General features: G+C 48.3%; 1 protein-coding gene across 1 annotated transcript; it reads right to left on the minus strand.

The window, feature by feature from the left end:
- Positions 1-1,392: 1,392 nt before the first annotated feature.
- Positions 1,393-15,405, minus strand: LOC149353807 (uncharacterized). The gene is made up of 4 exons (XM_089582836.1): positions 14,427-15,405; positions 9,631-10,021; positions 7,606-7,734; positions 1,393-2,974 (listed from the first exon to the last, which is right to left on the minus strand). The coding sequence occupies exons 1-4, from the start codon at positions 14,472-14,474 to the stop codon at positions 2,190-2,192; spliced, it is 1,353 nt and encodes a 450-aa protein (XP_089438962.1). The 5' UTR covers positions 14,475-15,405; the 3' UTR covers positions 1,393-2,189.
- Between the last annotated feature and the right edge of the window lie 3,317 nt (positions 15,406-18,722).

Genomic DNA, 18,722 nt, shown 5'->3' on the forward strand with positions numbered 1-18,722 from the left:
GGACGCCGCTTGCAATGATGGGCGTATATTTAGAAATGAAGTGGAATTAAAGAACATTTTAGTCATTCTATACAAGGGCTTCTGTTTGTATAAACTTGTCAAACCATCCCACATTTGAGGAACGTTTTATTCTCGAAAAATTCTTGTAAACGGATGGCATCGCTAGCTATATGCAATGATTTTTGTAACTGCTCACGATAACAAGGTAACATTTCTCATGCAGTCTCAGCCACAAGCAAGAACTGCAGTTGTTAGACCCTGTATCGTACGCAACATAATACGTCCTATCTGAGCTGACTTTGGCGCGGTGCTTAGCGCAGTTAAGATTAATGCACACCACTTAGCTTCCAATCAGGTCATCAGTATATTCCAGAACAAAGGACAAGTCTGCAGACTTTGCAAAGATTACAGCAACGAATTCTTAGGATGTAGCTGTCAAACGCTTCAGATGTAGACATATATCAGATATGTAACTGCTTAGAAAGTTTATTCCTGTAAGTTTGCAAACTGGCGGGACCGATTATGCAAGCGCGTTAGGTCTACCTGTGCATGAAACGTATGCGCATAAAAGGAAGCGTCCTACTCGCATAGAAGTCATTTCCTAAATTTGCAGCTGTAACTACAAAAATCTCTGGGAGCCGACGCGTAAAACACCAGCTATAGTTTCCGCACTTACAACAACTTAGTATCAGTCGCTCTGACCTCCCGGCACCATTCTTAATTTCGCATTACATGACTAGCTGACACTCGTGCAGAGAGCGTGCGCCGCATGTGACTAGTGCTGGGTTTCCTTGCTGCTCAGTTAAGACGCTTCTTTCCTCTGAAGAAGATTGCAGCACAAATTGCGAAGCAACCAATAATTTGATTGCAAGAGAGGCACAACTTTCCAAGTATCGAGTTCTAATGCCTTTTATGGAATATTCCACGGATCTCCAACAAGGCTATCAAAATTTTTTTCATGCAGGTGGAGTTTAGGGCTAGTAATCACCATGGTCGTCAATTAAGATTGCCTCGTAGGCTGTTGTAATTGGCTAGCGCTCAAGTGCCAGCCAAATACTTTAGCTTACGAGGCATCTCATAACACTCTTACCAGTAATGATATTGCTTCGTAAGAAAAGTTTGGTAATTAAGCACTTATCCCACCTCTTCCCTGTCTTTTCTTCAACACCTTGCGCTGGAAAGTCACACACTCTCAGTTGTTCCTTCAGAGAAGCTTTAGTTTTGGATACCTAAGACGATACGTGCATTCCGGAAGTGTCGACGACTTTCAAAGTGCAAAAGGGCCCAAATTAGTTATTCTCAATCCGGTACAAATATTGTAGACTTATAATTAATCAAGTTTTTGTCAACTGCGTGTTGTGCGTCTGTGATAATCTCTAATGGTAGTCCGAATTGGCTGTTGTTAGCCTTTATTAATTGCAAAAACAAGTACATCCGTAAAAGTTGTTCCCCTGAAAGAAAAGTTGACCACAAGAACAAAGAACAACACACCATAGAATGAAAACCAAACCTTCAGGGCGTCAATCGCAAAGAGGATCACTGACGGCAACAACGCTGCCTTCAAAAAACTTACACACAACGATTAAAACCCATAGCTCTACACTTAATGATGGAAAAAAAGGTAGCCCATGCAGTAACCATTCCGAGCCTTATTTGCAGAAACCATTGGCACTGTTAATAAAGAAAAGTACAGAGTTATAGCAAGGTTTAACACGCTAAGAAGAGCTCGCTCGACCTGTGGTTGTGAATTACAGGGGTCGAAGCTTGCCATTCAAGTAGCCCACAAACAAGTATACAAAGCTACCGCTTTGGATATCGCTTCTGCACTATGAAGAGTATGACGACACTGGCCACGAGTTCTGCTGCCGTGGTCACGGCTTGAAAGAGACGTTCGGCCTGAGCTTCATCATAGGAAGTTTTAGTTTCTTTTTAAAGTCAGGATATCAAAAAGCGGTGGATAAAAGTTACTGCCTACCTGACCTTACATTAACGCTTCTAAAGTGCCTAAAAAGCAAGAGAGAACACAGGAAAAGGCTTCAGCTCTTCGTCGTAGTGGCTGTCAACACCAATGTTACAGTTCACCACAACCGACAGATTGTGTTACACTACGTTCTTCACGCACTAAGACAGTAGTTCGTGGGGGACGCCACATCAAACAGCTAGTGAAATGCCAACACGCACAAATTGGATCACTTCCTGTCTGTGAACCCAAAGCTCGACATCTGGCCGAATGTCGACGTTCGTCCAAACACGCCGGCTGCAGCGGGATTGGGTCCCGCACCCGTAGGGCCCAGAACGCCCGCGGCTGCTTGTTCCACTGCCTTTTGGATGTTCATCAGCCCTGGATTGAAAAGCCCTCCTCCGAATGGCAGCGGGAGACTACCAGGCCCTTGAAATCCTGGATTGGTCGGGGCGAAAGGATTGCTCGGTATCGACGGCAGGCCGAAGGAACCGGCCCCTTGTTGTGGGTGCTGAGGACCTACAACACCCCTGCGAGCCTGGTCTATGTCCTGCGGTGGCGGGTGATTGTTGAAGCCTCCCGACTGCACACCGAGAGAATTTGTCGGAGGACTTCCGATGATCAAGCCACCTTCCAGGCTTGGCCCGTTATTTTCACCTGATACGGAAGGCCTGTTTACGCCACTGTCCGGCTGTGAGAAAGAGTTGCCCGGCGGATGACCAATGATGATTCCGCCGCGCAGTCCACCGGGCAAGTTTGTCGGGTTCGAGGAATGCGATGGAGGTGGTTCGTTGCTTGGAGTAAGAATATTAGGCGTGGGGGCCAAATTGGGGCTGTAGCCAGAAGGTTCGTCGTCCGGGTAAGCAGAAGTGACAGGAGCAGGGTAGGCGCTGTAGCCTGGAGAGACACCCTGGTGGTTCCAGGGTACCGAGCCGCCGTTGTCAGGGCTCTGGTTGGGCATTCCACCTCGGTGCTCATTTTCGAAACCATTAGTGCCCTGTGTAGGGTTTGGACCTGCGTTTGGTGTAGAAAAAAAGAGAGAAAGAATAGTTAATTTGGACACCATATATATATTTTTTTCTTTTCTATCACACCCATGAAGATATCACACCCATGAATGCTCTGTTTTGAATCCAAAAAGGCCAAGCCCTCATTGCTCTTCACAAGGTCACTGAAAACTGTGTTTATTTCAGAGATAATGACGCATCTACAAGCGCACATCAAGCCCGGTTATAGGCCTCTTGCGCTGGAGTTTGAGGTAACGTGGAGGCGCCTGGTGGCAGCAAGGAAAAGCTGGCTGGGTAGTACCAGGTTGGGTAGTAGTGAGCGCTGGCTGTGGCGGCGTACCTTTCTAGCCTGCGTTTTGCGTCGATTCGCACGTTTTTCTGCACTGTTGTGAGTACTACAAGGCTCGTCACTTGTGACCAACCACGCCGCGGCCTGGCCGTGGCTTAGTTTTTAGAAAACCGACGCTCCGTGTGCCTTAGGACGAAATGCAGGCAGCTGAAGGAATCTGCGACGCCGATCCGCCCGAGAGACTTCGCTCAGTCTCGAAAAAGCGTCACCGTCGTTACTGTTGTGTCGTGGGCTGCCACGAGCAAGAAGGTCTGAATCCCAATATCAAATTCCACCGTTTTCCTTCAAGGTCTCACGAAGCGGAGCGCCGGGCGCGCTGGATAGCTGCAGTTCGACGCACTGAGTAAGCGAACCTTCGCGTTGTGCTGGCAGCTTCGCCCCCCTTGATGTTTGTTTGGTTATCCGCGTTGCTGAAATTCGGTCTTTTTGCACATGCAGTCCGGACGGCAAACCGTGGGATGCAGTGCCGAACACCAGGATATGCAGTCGCCACTTTGTGGGTAACGAGCAAAACAATGCCAGTCATCCCTCATATGTACCTACAATCTTCCCTGCGGTCTACAGCCGGTCTCATCCTCCTTGTGTTCGTCTTCTTTTGACGCCTACCTCTCTCAAAAAATGTATATGTAGGGAGCAGCCGCATATGCAGGCGTCGAATGAGAATATATGCATTCTACAACACAACTTGTTTAATACATCCCTGCATAGGCAGTTGGACCAAGCAAGCAGCAAAAAGTGTACCATGACAATCACCAAACAGTAGGGAATGCGGAACAGAGCCAGCAGCAAAAGGCGAGAAACGAACAGCATAATTCAGAGTTCATATCAAGGGAATGCACAACACAGCAAAGAGCACAAAAAATGCATGGTATAATTCATATGTCATGTCAACATCTCACTTCAGATAATCACTATTAAGGCAAATAGGCATATCAGCAGGCATGGCTGGTGGTTCACGACTAGAGACCCGGCCACTGAGACAATTGACAATTCGACCGGTGCAACGTGGTGAGGTGGCCAGGTGTGTGCAAATGACCACAAATGGGGAGGGTTGATTAGGTGCGAATTCGCTGCGCACTACGAGCAGCCCAGCGTCGAGAGTGAAATGTGCACATTGTCGACCTCAAACCAGTACGTATGTGGCAGCGCGGCATCACTGCTAACAGCGAACGTGTTCGAGCGATGTAGTTTTAAGGATGAAAAGCTACATCAAGAAAGCGACATGAAGCGCGCAGCGCACGAGCTCGTGCTGCAGCGTTATTCGGCTGCGAGCTCATATATGCATTGCATCATGTTAGCATTTGCTGAAGGAACAGATGGCGGCTACTACAAAGCAGGCATGACTACTTGTTTAGCGAGATGCAGTGAACAAAGACTGCAGGAGGCCCACCGTTTCGTGGCATGCTGAAAGACCGCTGTTGGCGCGGCATGTACCATCGTGCGCTCGAGCAGTCCCGTATACATGTCTGTTTAGCGCTGCTGCGAATTCATATATTGCAAGTATTTCATCGCGTTGGTGCGCTTAAATCTCGAAGCGTGCAGACCTTATTTGAAGTTCAACTTCGTACGCGACTCTCTTCTTGCCACTTGCGAATGACACCGCGCTGAAACTTCGCCGCTTATTTCTTGAACAGAGTATACGTAATTGGCGTCGCATAATTTCTTCCCTTTACACAGCGCGCCAGCCCTGAAAAAATCTTCGGCGCCCGATATTCGCTGTAGGCCATAGCACAGCACAAGCGAAAGTCGCGGGTCCATACTGCCAACGTGCTTTCCGAAGCAGACGCCAGAGCCCGGTACTACCCAGCCGAGGGCAGAGGGCGCTCTTTAGCACCATTTTCGCAGCGCCCCCTGGGCAATGCAAGAGGCCTATATGCTGATACGCCAATATTATGGGCCAATTTTGTGGGCCGGTTTCTCCGAGCGAACCTGAACCTCGAGTGTAAAGTTGACAAAGCGTCATATTTATCTCAAGCTGTTTTCAGACTGCGCTTTTCGCTGCGATGAACACGGTGACGATCGTCGAAACGAGGATCACTCGCTCCACGCTGTATTCGCCTTCGTTCACAGGTTGTGCACCATGTTAACCAAAAATAATTTTCCACGAGGCTCATTTCGTTTGCGCCAATCAGATCTAGCGATAAAAATTAGGGAGACACTTATGCTCTGCCTTAAGGCCGTGACACTAGAGCGTTCGTGGTTATTTGCTTGCTTTCTTTATTAGTATATCTTTTAGTTACACCCAAAAATTAGCATACATCGTTAGCCTTTCTAGACCCCATGATACACCGCAAGACACACAAGTTCTCCCTTTAACCAAGTCGAATGAACGCGCCTCAATGGCCTAGAGATAACGTGTCTGACTTGTACACTTCGATTCCCCACTAATCACCCTAATTTTCTTTACCCCCAATTTAATTTACTCTACAACCTATGCGTCATAATGACATTTCAGTCCTGCTACAACCTCCAAGTCACAATTCAGGTAGCTTTTTAATCACTTTCATGCACACCTCAACGCGTGATGTCACAACCGTCTCGACCAATCCTTAACTAGAGTGACAACGCACACGGTTTCTTATCCTAACGTCCCCCTAACACTGTTGCGTTAAAACAGTCGTTTATGGACTGGATCTAGACGCTTCTGCTTCCAGGTAGGACCTTGAAGCAGGAGCGCCAGAGGCACAGAGGTTACCAACGCAGTTTCCTCAAAGTGTACACGTCACAGTGCTTTTGGAAAACGCGTTTTGCATTGTACATAACCCAGGCAAGCACTATGCTGCATCGGGAGTGTCTATGAACAATTGATTTGTTATTTGCTGCGAGACCAGATTGTAAAACTAAAATTTGTTCCACTCTACCACCAGTGCAGCGAGTAAGCGCTCAACCACTTACCTAGCGCGCTTACTCTATTCGGTTGTTGATGCCAAGGTACCGGAATGGAATCCCGGCTTTGGCCGCCGCATTTCTTTGGACGCGTAATGCAAAAGCGTACGATAACAGCGAACGCAAAACAACTACAAGTGGTTGAAATATATCTGGAGCCCAACACTATGGAGTTTCTCAAAGCCCACGTGGAGGTTCGAAAAGTGTTCCCCCCTACCCCCCTCCCTTACCATACCGCACTAATGTCATAACGGTAGTGAACAATATCAGCCGGCTGGAGTTACTGGCTCGGAACAGCTAAAGACGATGCAGTTCCATTTTGAAAGAAATGCAGCCTATAACGCGCGCGATTAGAAACCAGCGGACGCGGCTAGCTTTGAGGCACGATACACCCGATAAGGGCCACAGTTGGAATGGAATACCTGAAAGACCTCGACGCAGAGAAAGGAGGCTGATGCCCCAGACAGGCCACTTCGTCTGACCAGAGGGACTTCCCACCGTCCGGAGTTCCCCATTTTGGTGGTAGGTTATTTCTGCTCTAACAGTACTACAGAGCCTGCAGCGACTACCTGGCCATACCAGAAGATACCAGATAAACTGCTACATACTTCGTGCTTCTCAGGGCTGTAGAAGTGTTAGCAAAACCTGCACACCAACTTCTTTCGCTCCTCCTTATGAGAGCACCCACTGCAATGTCCGCAGGGACGAGGTTCGTCTGAATCGCACGTTCAAATTTAGCGTGCTCCAGAGACCACCTACCCGACAGCGCACAAAAATAACAGTGGCCGGTAGGCGAATGCTAGAGTGTTCAGTTATGCCTATTATATTCATGGTGGTGCCCTTTATGTACAGGTACCGCTGTAAAATAACCGCATTCTGCATGAATTCTACTCCATCCTGCGTCAGCCGACGGTGCCAAACGAAATTGCCGTTGAAAGACTACGACCTATGCTGTTATTTCATGTTTTTGTTGTTCGTATTTAATTAGCTTCGGCATTTGGTATATGCAGAAGGTTCTCAAGAAGCCAATGCTAGAAGCAAATAAAAGAAAAATATAAAAGAAGCAGCGCTGTAAATCCTTGTGCCCTTTCTTGATTTTAGTTCCCATTTGTTGGCCCGTAATTGTTACACTTCTGAGGAACATTAAGACGGTGTCTGCTGATAACTGGCGACGTTATAGTGCGGCCAAGTAGACCAGTCGTCACATGGTGGACGCAAGAGACGCGAACAAACATATCAGTCCAATTGTTTTTTTTTTACAAAAAATGAAATTATAAAGAAAAGACTCCTTCTAAGCTATTCGAATGGTCAAAATGAAAACCATGACTTGCGCTCGTTGATGCACAACAAAAAAAAAATGTTTTCACATGGCGAACAAACGGCATAGAAGTCTCATTAAGTACCTTGCGAAGCTTGACCATAGTCTCCTGGCCGCGGTCTGTTAAAGGATGAACCGCTGGTGGGAGGGCTACTGCTCGGCTGGTTTCCAGAAGAGAAACTCGGTCGTGAGTTCCCCGAACCCCCACTTGATCCTGAATGAAGAGAGGAATGCGTTAATCAAAGCGCAACTTTGCTCAAACGCGTGAAATAATTTCCAACACGTTGTTAAAGACGAACGTAGCATGTAAACTGAAAGGCAGGTATGAAGAACGCGAGCCAAAAGGCAGCCTGTCAACCTAGCTCTACGCGTGAGATGCATCTTCTCATTGCGGACTCATGGTGCTGTGAAAGGTGGCCTCAATACGGCAGAAAATGGGAGCCCGCCTTTAATTAATGGTAGGTTTATACAAACGCCCTCAAATTTCCCTTTAATCGCTACATTCCATGGGGTCCCAGTATTCACAGTGCAACAAAGGGAGAAAATCTATCTCATCATTTCGGTTCCTCCATTTTTTTGCCCTGTGTTTCACTCCTGCTTATCGATGAAATTGAACAACAATTTTATTTATTTTGTAACTGGGCTCAGCGATGAAGCACAATATATCTGCATATCAGTTTAAGGTTAAGCTCACCGCTTTTCCGTACGCCGTAGCTTTTCCGTAGCTTTACGCCAAGAACACCCATTGCATGTAAATCTGGACTTTAGCAGCAAATATCGATCGTTGAACTCACTTGTTGCACCTTATTTGAAGAAACAATACCGCGATGGCCAGTTGGATGCGGTTGCGAACAGTACTTTTTCCAAATAGAAAAGAGTCCGAATAGCGTAGCTTTAATGCCGAACCGAACACGTATCGTTTATTTTTAAGGGTATTTGCCAATTCTGCAGACATTGGTACAAAATCAATACCGGTGCAAAACAGCTAAGCGCTAGCTGCGGCCGAATGACATGGCACTATTACTCGCGGAGTTAAAGCTATAGCTTCAAAGACGCTTCACTGATCTACCCACCCTTCCCCTAGGGGCCACCCAACACGAAGTCTATTCTAGACGACCGCTGTGCTGTACGTAGGTGAAAATTAGCATTTACTGCTGATTACGACCGAGAATAAACTAGCGTGACATCTTAACAGAAGAGAGGTCCAAGAAGTATGGGTGAGCCATGGCCCCCGAGATGAGGCATCAAGGCGGTGTTTAGTAAAAACAGCCTAAGCACTGCCACGTCACCCCATCTTGGAGGCCATGTATGAGCATTATCAACGCCACCACACGATTGCACTACGCCGTGGAGCTGAACCCTCCATCCCGCGCAGATCGATCACGGCAACATGCTGCGCGGTGTGTGAATGGACCCCGTTTTTTAAATTATCGACGAAGAAAAATACGGCATCCGTAATTCGAGCTCCTATTCATTCCTCAGCAAAGTAAACCGAGGAGAATCAGAAATATTGAACGTCACTGAAATCTCCACCATAATATATTTTCTTAAAAACTTCATAATGAAAGTTATTTTGGTCAAGAGGTGCGGGAGAACGTTTTACATAATACCTGAAACCTATTTTTTTTCTCATTCTTTACCTTACCTCAGTGAAACCACTAATCCTGCGAAATTATGTACACCGATGATAAGCAATGTTCTCGATGACGACGATGCAATGCCTTTGGAACCTTCTCCAGTGAGGTCATTTAAATTTACTAAATGAATAGTGTTGCCGCTTAATAATTACTGCGCTGATATGGGAAGGAGGACTATTGTTTATATGCTTCTTAAAAATGAAAGATACAAAGCCTCCTTCCTCCGCGTTCGCTGCTCAAGTTTATCACTCAGGGAGAACTCCTCGTTTCCATGTCATTGGCTTCTAACTGCTTCATGAAAACTACAAGGCAAACCTGCTTTCCAGATTGCCAACTAAACAGACGAGAAAGCCGAACCAAGCGACACACAAGCACCGTATGCTGACGACCTTTCCTCGTCCCTTATTGCCGCGAAAGCTGCAAGGAGCCGTACGAGTCATGCAAGTGAGTATGCCGGCCGGATCGGTTCCTACCGGACAAGGAAGGTTTCCAGCTGCTCGAGTCCGGTTTGAGTCCGTCACCCAGGTGCGGCCTGCTGGCTGTCGATGGTCGTGGTCGCTGGGCTCCGCTTCCTGGCGCCGCGGAAGAGGCGTTGTTGCCCCTCGATTTCTGCGCTCCTGAGCCATAGGATCCGGATCCGCCCGACGTTTTGGATGTGGCGGCACCTCCGTGCTCCCGCTTGCGGAGCACAGAGACTGGCTTGCCGCCCACGATGCGCCCTTCGATGAACTCGTCGTCGTCCTCGGTGGTCGTCTCAATCTCTGGCTCCAGCAGCTCTAACTTTGGCTCTTCTGGCGTCTGCCGTGGCGTGGCGGCGGCGGACGCGACCGCCAGGACCAGCAGCATGCTGACACAGGCGCAGACCTGCATGAAGGAGTCACAAGAGGCCTTCATCAGATTGCCTGCAAGACCTCCCGAGCAATGCGTGCGATTGCAGCTCGCCCATGTTTATTTTGTGTCGTCGAAACGAATACGCAGCAGCCGCAGTCTGCCGAGCGTGTCCCTTCTCGTGCACTCGGTGAACGCCTAGTGATACCGGTTATGAATGCCTTCTTCAGTGAGATGAATCTAAAATGTATCAGCCGTCACCGGCATCTGCTGCCTTCAATACATTGGGCAGCGACAGACATTTCACGATTGGCTGAATCGAATACGTGTGAGTAAAACTTGGATGAATCTACACCGCTCGGAAACAGAAAATATTTTAAGTCCACCAAAAAAGGCTCAAAACAACGGAAATTGAGCGGACATTTGCACTTGCGGTAATGCGAATAGCACCGACCGCTAGGGTTGTGCGAAATTCTGAAGTTCAGTAGCCCCGGGCAGGGGTGAAGGGTGGGGTGTTTATGCCGCTACACTCGGGTTAATGCACTGGCAAGCTCTAGTCTTTGCTGAGAGTAATTCACCATACGATGAATATGAGGGGGAAGTTGGAGGTGTTATGACCGGGCCTGCGGAAGGCGCCGGATAGGCGCCGCGAAAGAGGAAAGGTGGTGTGGAGGGGCAGTGTAGTTAGCTTCCCAGGGGGGTGGGGGGGGGGGGGTGGATATGGGGGTTAAGGGAGTACTGGGGGGATGCAGCGTCCGTGTACGATGGCCACGACGACTTCGGCGCCATGAGTTCGCCGAACGACGCCCCACAGCTGTCGGCATGAAAGGTTTCATTAACGTTTCGACGGGGGGACGCAGTAAAACCTTCTTATTGTTTTTTATGGTATGCTAATAAGCTTTACGAACATGGGCCTTCCCGCTCATAGAGATTTTTTTGTTAGAAATCGTGAATATATATGTGATATTTATTAGGTCAGACGAGACCAACACCGTAAACCGATGACAAGGAGGCAGAATAACCGCACATCTCTGCATCCTTGACTTCGCTTGACGTTTCGGCTTTGTTACTAGAGTAATAAATCGGTAGCCCTGCAACATGTATGGCTCAGTTGTGTAGAACTTTCCTCAGCATGTCTGAGCGGCATTAAAAGGTGATGGCACGCAACCTTTCAGGGTTATCCTTTTGTTGCTAATTATCTATTACTACTGAACACGGCATTTCATCTATTCCGTTGCCCACATCTTCATGATGCGTGTACCACTGTAGCATATACAGCGCATTATTTACTAACTCCCTGTCTATAGTTTAGCTCGGCCCCTTCGCAAGTTTTTATAAGTGTTTGCAAGCTTTTGCACTCTGTTGGGAGCTACAATTTAACTTCTTCAAACCTACTATGATATAGAGATCTCTATACATCCCTTTCTGCAGATTTTGTCGTCGTCGAATTGCTGCTTCATAATTATGCAGAGCTACGCCATCCCTTCGTTCTTGAACATTACGACACGCTGATGTCTTTAGGAAACACACCTTTTCACCAAGGACTCCTGCTGTTAACTGCTTTGAGAGAGAAGAGTAGTTTGGTTCACAACGTACGTAAATCTGACCCGTCTAGATGTAATTACGTAGCCTTTCAGGTGTTGTTTTTTTTTTCGGGCCGCGCCTCTAACGCAACGATCATCTTCGGGTATGCTGTTCCCACCATGGCGGTTAAGCTAAGCGTGGTTTCGTCGTTTTTTTCTTTCTTTTTGCGCCTCTCGTATACTTAACTTCCAGTGCGTGGAGCACGTGGTCACCCAAGTAAAATCCACGGCCACGTTGTGCGCAGCGATTCGTGCGCGCTCTCACACATGTGACTCCTCTGTACCGCCACGCGTGTTCTTCGCAGAACGACGTCCAATTATCGCTTCCGGCGCAGCTTTCGCCATCTCAGTCGGCGGCGATGGCGGCGCGAGTTTATCACGACTTGTCCGCTCCGCTTCGCTGGTTGCGCGCGTACGCCCGCCATCCTGCGTTCACGCCCAGTGAAATAAAGCAGTATAAAGCGAACGTCGGGACGTAGAGCTCCACCGCCACCGGCGAATGGTGCAGAGCGGCCGAGCGTCCACGGTCACGCACTGCGTACGCGAGGGCTCGCACGACATACCCTCGCAACGGCCGGCCCGTGAAATGCGCGGAGTTTTTGTTTACGCAGAGAACGACCTAGAAGCCACGGCGGGGAGCGCGCTCAAGGCTGGCCATGCGCGAAGCGCCGTAGACAAATGCGTCCGGCTAAGGGTTGCTCTCCGAAACGCGGGTGGCGTCGTCTTTCTTCCATCGCACGAACTTTTATACTTCTCAGTACACTTTCCGGAACGACCACAAGGAACATTTTGGTACCCTACAGAGGGTTGCTTAGGACTAGAACTTCGCCACTAGGACTATCATTTCGTATAGAGATGATACTCGCAGTGGCAGGTTATGATAAACACAGAACTAGAATGTGACACTTGCCTCCTTTCGATAATAATTACTAAGTATTGCTTCGGGCTTAGTTTCAAGCTCTATGCCTCCATTGGACGGGACGTAGCCCGTTCGGTCCTTGCCCTCCCCTCTGGTTCGTAATATCATTTTTTTTTTAATTCTAGTTGAATATTCAAGGTTCTCAAATGTGCCCGAAAACAAACCAGCACCTTCTCTTAATCCCTGTGCAGTTTTAGCGAATGCTGGCAAGCTTGTTGGGACCATAAGGTTACCGAAATACCTCACCATCTGCCAGAAGAACTGTAATTTAATTTCCAGGTCCCTTCACTTGTGACATAGCTTAACACTGCTGCTTTTCCCCCACGTCACTTGTGATATCAGGTATCTGAGCATTTCTAAGCAACACTTTAAATAATCTATAACACCATGTTTGTTTGAAGTCACAGAACGGCATTTATTTCTGAGGCATATAGTAGGCCCAAAATATGATACTTCGATCATTCCCAAATAGAACGCAATCCCCTCATTTATCTGCTATATTATGAAGGCGAAAATAATGGATGCTATACCAGCATAAAATAGAAACTTGCCAAGCCCACTGTGTATGAACGTCAACGTAACAAATGCGTTGACAGCTTCGTCACATTTGCAAAAGCATTTAATTTGTATCAGGTCGGGTATAGAGCAAGTAGTTAAAGCTAATGGATGGCTTTGAAAGGTTGGTAGCTCGGGCGCCAAGAACAATTTTATTGATAATAAGTAATCCCTATCTTAACGCGTGAAAAAACATTAAAAAGCTTCTTAAGGTTAAAAATTCTCGATGTAACAATAGCGCTGAAAGCTGTTTTCTTTATGGAAGTCAACAAAAATAGGTTTAATTGGAGGCGGTCTTGCGACAAAAACATGTCCCATTAGAGTTAAAATTTTGCAATAAAAGGGACAAGAGGTGGAGAGTCTTGTGCAAACTTTATCGGAAACGCTTATTCGGTGAAAACGCTATGTTTCACAGCATGAAATCTGTTTTATGGTCACTCTGATTCTTGCAAACTGCCGTTTCGTTAGAAGAGATTGCCGCAGATGCAAAGCTGTTGTAGATGCGCGGGAAGGGATTTTAAATGAAAAATTCTTCTTGCAGTAATTAGTATACCTGTAACGCTCAGTCGTAACCTTCTCGCATGTTTATGGCAGGGCACACGACTCTACATTTGTTTCATAATAATATCGAAATAAAAAAAAAACATCGGCATTAGGCGCAAACCTGATGTATATTATACAGTTCTAAAAGCACTTCCTGTCCTGGTCCCATGTGGTCTTCTGTAATTTTCTTTGAATAAAAACTCTCCCCTTCAATTGTCATTATAACGTTGTTTTCTACGCAAATCAGTACCTTCATCTGGGAAATTTCATCTTAAGAATTATTCACGGCAGTGTCCGCAAACGCAACATAGCTTTGCTAACTGGCTGACTGCATTTCAGTGAGTAAGAAGAAAACTAGGGTTTCAAAACAGCGCTAATTTTCTGAAAAAAAAAGTATTCGATAACCATAGCAGTAGCGCAGAGGGAGCGCGGGGTAGAGTCCAGTTATTCAGGTGCAGTCATATTACTGCGCGCTTTATTCTCGAGGGGAAAATGCATGAATACAAAGCATCTATGAATCCAATCAACTCAGCTCTAGTCGCACCATTCCACCGAAAGAAATAGAATAGTTTCTCTGTTTTATGAAATAACCCTCTTTGTTCAGAACTGTTCAGGTTCGGAGGCCAAGCGGCAAGAAGCGAGAACACACAAGCCAGCATGCTGCCAGCCGAACACCGATCGCCGCGGAAATCCTCCAAGGACGTGCAGAGGTTACAACGTCCGTTTCCTGGCGCGCACGGATGTCAGTAAAGCGCGCGAGATCAGACAGGACACCGCGGGCCGAGCCAAGGCATATGCGCTATGGGCGAAAAAGAGAGAAAGAAAAACTCGCGAGCCTCACCATGGGTCGTTTGCGCCGGAGACCTTCGAAGGAGTAGTTCCCAGTCATTTCTTCCCTCGTCGCCGAATACAGCTAGGCGCGGTAGCGTTGCTTCGGCTCGCACCGAGGGGGCACAGCTAGCGGCAGATGCGGCAGCAAGCAGCGGCACGAGAGGCGGCGGCACCAGCACAGCGACGGTCCTTCCGACCTTCGCACCACATTAGCCGGAAAAATCTTCGTCCATTAGAGACAGCACTTCCTCCTTTAAACGATTCCCTTTATCTGCCTCCTCCTCGAGCGCGTCCCTTTACCGGCGAATGCGCTTCGAGACGCCAACGCCGCGTCATGCACCGGCGCCAGGTGTCGGGCAGTCGTCGGCGGGCCCGCTCGGAAGCTAGCCGGAGGGATTCCTTCTGGTTAAAACGCGAGGAATTCACCAGAGCACGCGCGCGCCGACGCCTGGTCAAGCCCCGCCGGAAAGCCAGCGGCCGTCCAGGTGGGAGAGGAGGAGGCGACCCAGAGCGGCAGCTGACACAACGGGCCAGGGCAGCGCCGGCAACTGCGAGGTGTTTCCCCAAATCACTGCAACCGAATTGACGCTCAACTGCAGCTCGCCTCGCCTCCCCGCCCCACGCGCACCGGGCGCGTCCGCGTGCGTCTCCTGCGCTTGCTCCCGTTTCAGCATAAACCGGATGCTCTCCTCTTGGGTCACGGAGCGCGCGCGACGCACCGTTTCTGTCCTGTCTGTCCCCTGCGCGATGCCGACGCTTCTCCTCTCACTGGTCGCTGCGCTGCCGCATCGGCGGTGCACGTGACAGCGCTGTCTTCCTCTGGGGTGGGCCTGTTGCGCAAGACAGCTCGAGACACACGCCGTGAGGAACAGACGTACCGGTCTTAGACGCGCTGCCTGTCAATCTGGCGGCGAACTTTCGGAGCCTTCCAATACCCGGCACGGGCAATATACACTCGGGTGCTTTCCGGCCAGTACGACAGCACGTTTCTTCGGCGGCCTTCCTCGGCTCCTCCTGTTGCGATCTGGGTCGCTATATAGCTTTCGTCTGCGCGCTCAAATGGGTTCGACGAAAACGCAGCAGGCCGGGCACGGCCGTGCACGGTCAAGTCCCAGGCACAGGACGTCCCACAGCGCGGCGGGCCGACCCCTCTGACGCTCAGAGCGCCCGTGCGCGCATCATCGTTTCTCTGTATGTTTGTATTAAAAACAAAGGTTGCCGGCTGCTGCTTGTTACACGGGGGCGGCAACCTTAGTTCTGTTTCACTTATTGCTTTCTTTCCTCCCTTTTCACATTCTTTCAGCAAAACGTCCCAAGCGTGGTAAATGCATCTCGGAAGCGCCGGGAAACGACTTGTTTACTGGTCGCGCTCTTACAAGCTCGGCGCCGGCGATGATTCTCTGTCTGTTCGTAGTGCACAATTTTTTTTTATTGCTACGCAAGCTTGTTTCAGACGCACTTATTTCTTCTTTTATGTCTAGATATTATAAACGCATGCTTTGTTTCCGCCGGCCAGGCGCGAAACTCTGAGCAGATGGCGGCGGTGGTTGAGGCCAGAAAGATTGCAAAGGTGTTTTGCTGGAAACGACTAGACATAGACGACAGTAGAACATACCAAGCCGCTATAAACGTGGCTTGTGTGGTTATGTAATAACATCTTCAAATTGCATTTCCTAGCATTTTGAATGCAATCTCGACAGTGTCGTCCACAGATCCCTCGCGGTGGCCACATGGACACAGCGAATGTTGTATGGCATGGTATGTGTATGGTAGCCCAGTATGGCATGTGCACTTGCTACGAATCGTTGTCCAGGGCCTTTGCTTGCGTTTGTTTCTGTTGAGTTGTAGTACAGTTGCTGAACCAGGCATGCTGGGTGTGTGGTATCCTGCAGGCAATTTAAGCACACAATGCGACACTAAATTTTCCTTGGGACTTTGCGAGTGATATATTAAGCTGCACAATTCATTCTATCGCCAGGCTGTACTGGACGTAGAGATTCCCTTTTGATAACGTCGTGCCTTTTTTTTTACGAAAAACAAACAGAGTAACACCCCCCCCCCCCCTTCAAACAGTTGCAGCCAGCAGTAGTCTTGGTGCAACTACTGCGAAGTACAAAGTATACGTGACTCAGTGTGCGCAACTTTGTCCACGCCTCCAGCGCGGACAGCCACGCGCGAAAGTTGTGGAAAAACACCGCTCAGGAAAAACACTCCAGTAGTCCTGGCCCGGCCAGAGACAGGAAATGAGAAACCGAAGCCCAGACACAAATGCAAACTTTCAATGGCTCTCACTGTGCTTTCGTTGTTTACGTCCTTCACATCGGGCGGTTAAGGACCCCCGCTGTCGCATCGTGCGTCAGTGTCCATCGTCAACTGCCGACTAGGCGCGAAGGTTAGATGTAGACAACTCTCCGTGACTCACGCAAATGAGTGTGTTTTTTCAGTGATTGAATGTTCAGCATGGTTTGCTGTCCAGAGAAGTGAATCTTCAGTCGGAAAAGTTCTACAACGATGCGTAAACGTGACTTCATTAATCTTTTTGAAGATCGATTATTTCATTCTTTGTCTCCCTGGTTTTAAAGTAGTCGATACCTCGACAACCAACATTATCGCTGTTGTCTTCAGTTTGTGGAGGGTTGAGGCAGAAGGTTTCACTTTTAACGTCGAGGACAATCTGCTTACAGAATTCATTTTATACCGGAGCTCTTTGGCACCAGTTTCTGCGTTTCGCGGCGTCGCCGTCGCTGTCAATGTTGTCCGTTGTAACCAGCAGTAGTAGGCACCTTAGTCGCGCTTTAAGCTGCGATACCAATGGAGCAGGAGCTTGGAAAGGCGCATAACTGCCCTCTTGGAACAGTGGACACCTCAATCGTGCTTTAAGCTACGTGGCGGTAGTGACAGATGTGCACAGCAAGCGTTGGCATTGACAAAGTTGTGCCATTTTAAGGGAAGGAAGTGCGTATAACTGGCTCCCTGGGTCAGTGGATGCCTGAATCGCGCTTATAGGTACGTCGGGTGATGAGAGAGAGCGATGTGGGCTGCAGGCATTGACAAGGTTGTGCCAGAAACGCGGCGCTGAAGCCATAGGCCGTCGGCGTTCATTGTGTTCTGTGGCGTCGGCGTTAACAACGTTTTACACTCCGATCATTTTAAGGAAAGGAAGGGCGCATAACTGGCTCTCTGGGTCAGTGGACGCCTGAATCGCGCGTATAGGTACGTGGGGTAATGAGAAAGCGATGTGGGCTGCATGCGTTAGCGCTGATAACGGTGATCGAACTCTCGCGATCAACCATTAACTTCCACCTGCCAGGGGGGAAGGGTGAATGGGAACTTTAATGTACATATAAGAACAAACAGGAATTTCTTACCAATTATGCGGGAGAACATCTCGTTCCTCTCGCTCGTAACGTCTCCCACGGCTGTGACAACCTCTCGAAATACTTGCACCAACCTCGTCTTTGAGAGCGAGGGTTTGGTGCAGAGAGTGGAGCATATGTACATCTATTTCTTCAACCATAAAGCTTCCTTCATTGCAATCAAGAAATGTTAGCGGAGTGTTTCTTGAAGAAGGAAAATGTGTGAAAAATAACAAGCTGTCTGTAGTTGTACATGCATGCCTTACACGAATTATTTGCCTCAATCTATCGAAAAACTGAAGCAGCTGATCAGCGGCGCTCAAATTTCGCATTAGGAAGTAACGTAATCGTCGGCAATTTTCTTTTTAAATATAAGACGTTCTGCCAATAGACTCCCACTTCATCCACAACCCCTTCGATGCTTAAGCTTTTAAAATACGTGCACAGTGACAACGGCATGCCTGCCCAGTGTGCTGCTAGTTATAGCAAAACGTTCGGCTCGTCTGATGCAACATAAACGTTACTTACTGCTTCCGGCTCATTTGTAAACACTACGGATATTCATTTTCCCCTGTAAAACATCTTACCGCACAGCGCTCATAGGACAATACGATGAGATGATGGAGGGCTATTTAATGTCTTCTCTCGAGCAGCAGCGTTTCTACATGCGACCTCTCACTCCTTGCAGCTTTTATGAAATGAACTTCAGTGAAATTCTTCTAGCTTTCTTCCATGCTTCTTCATTTTGGTGAATACCTCTCCTAAACAAACACGCAACACAGCACATTTCCTAAACGGTGTCCATTTCCATATACCGCAAACGTGAAAAAGAAAAGTAGCGTAAAATGGCGGGTTGTGTGGCTGCCACATTTCCGCGGAAAGTTTACAGCTCAGCCACCTCCGCTGCGAGCCATAGGGATAGACATTCAAATACACTTCTCAGGACGTCG

This window comes from Amblyomma mixtum, chromosome 3 (assembly GCF_055824585.1).
Source record: "Amblyomma mixtum isolate Tamu chromosome 3, ASM5582458v1, whole genome shotgun sequence".
Classification (NCBI taxonomy): domain Eukaryota; kingdom Metazoa; phylum Arthropoda; class Arachnida; order Ixodida; family Ixodidae; genus Amblyomma; species Amblyomma mixtum.

What these genes read in the sequence shown, in the direction of transcription:
- LOC149353807 (XM_089582836.1), bottom strand. Translation starts at nt 14,474, where the DNA reads ATGACTGGGAACTACTCCTTCGAAGGTCTCCGGCGCAAACGACCCATG. An exon ending in TCCGGCGCAAACGACCCATG is followed by an intron (nt 10,022 to 14,426) that starts GTGAGGCTCGCG and finishes TCCTTCATGCAG; the next exon opens with GTCTGCGCCTGTGTCAGCAT. An exon ending in CTGGAAACCTTCCTTGTCCG is followed by an intron (nt 7,735 to 9,630) that starts GTAGGAACCGAT and finishes CTCTTCATTCAG; the next exon opens with GATCAAGTGGGGGTTCGGGG.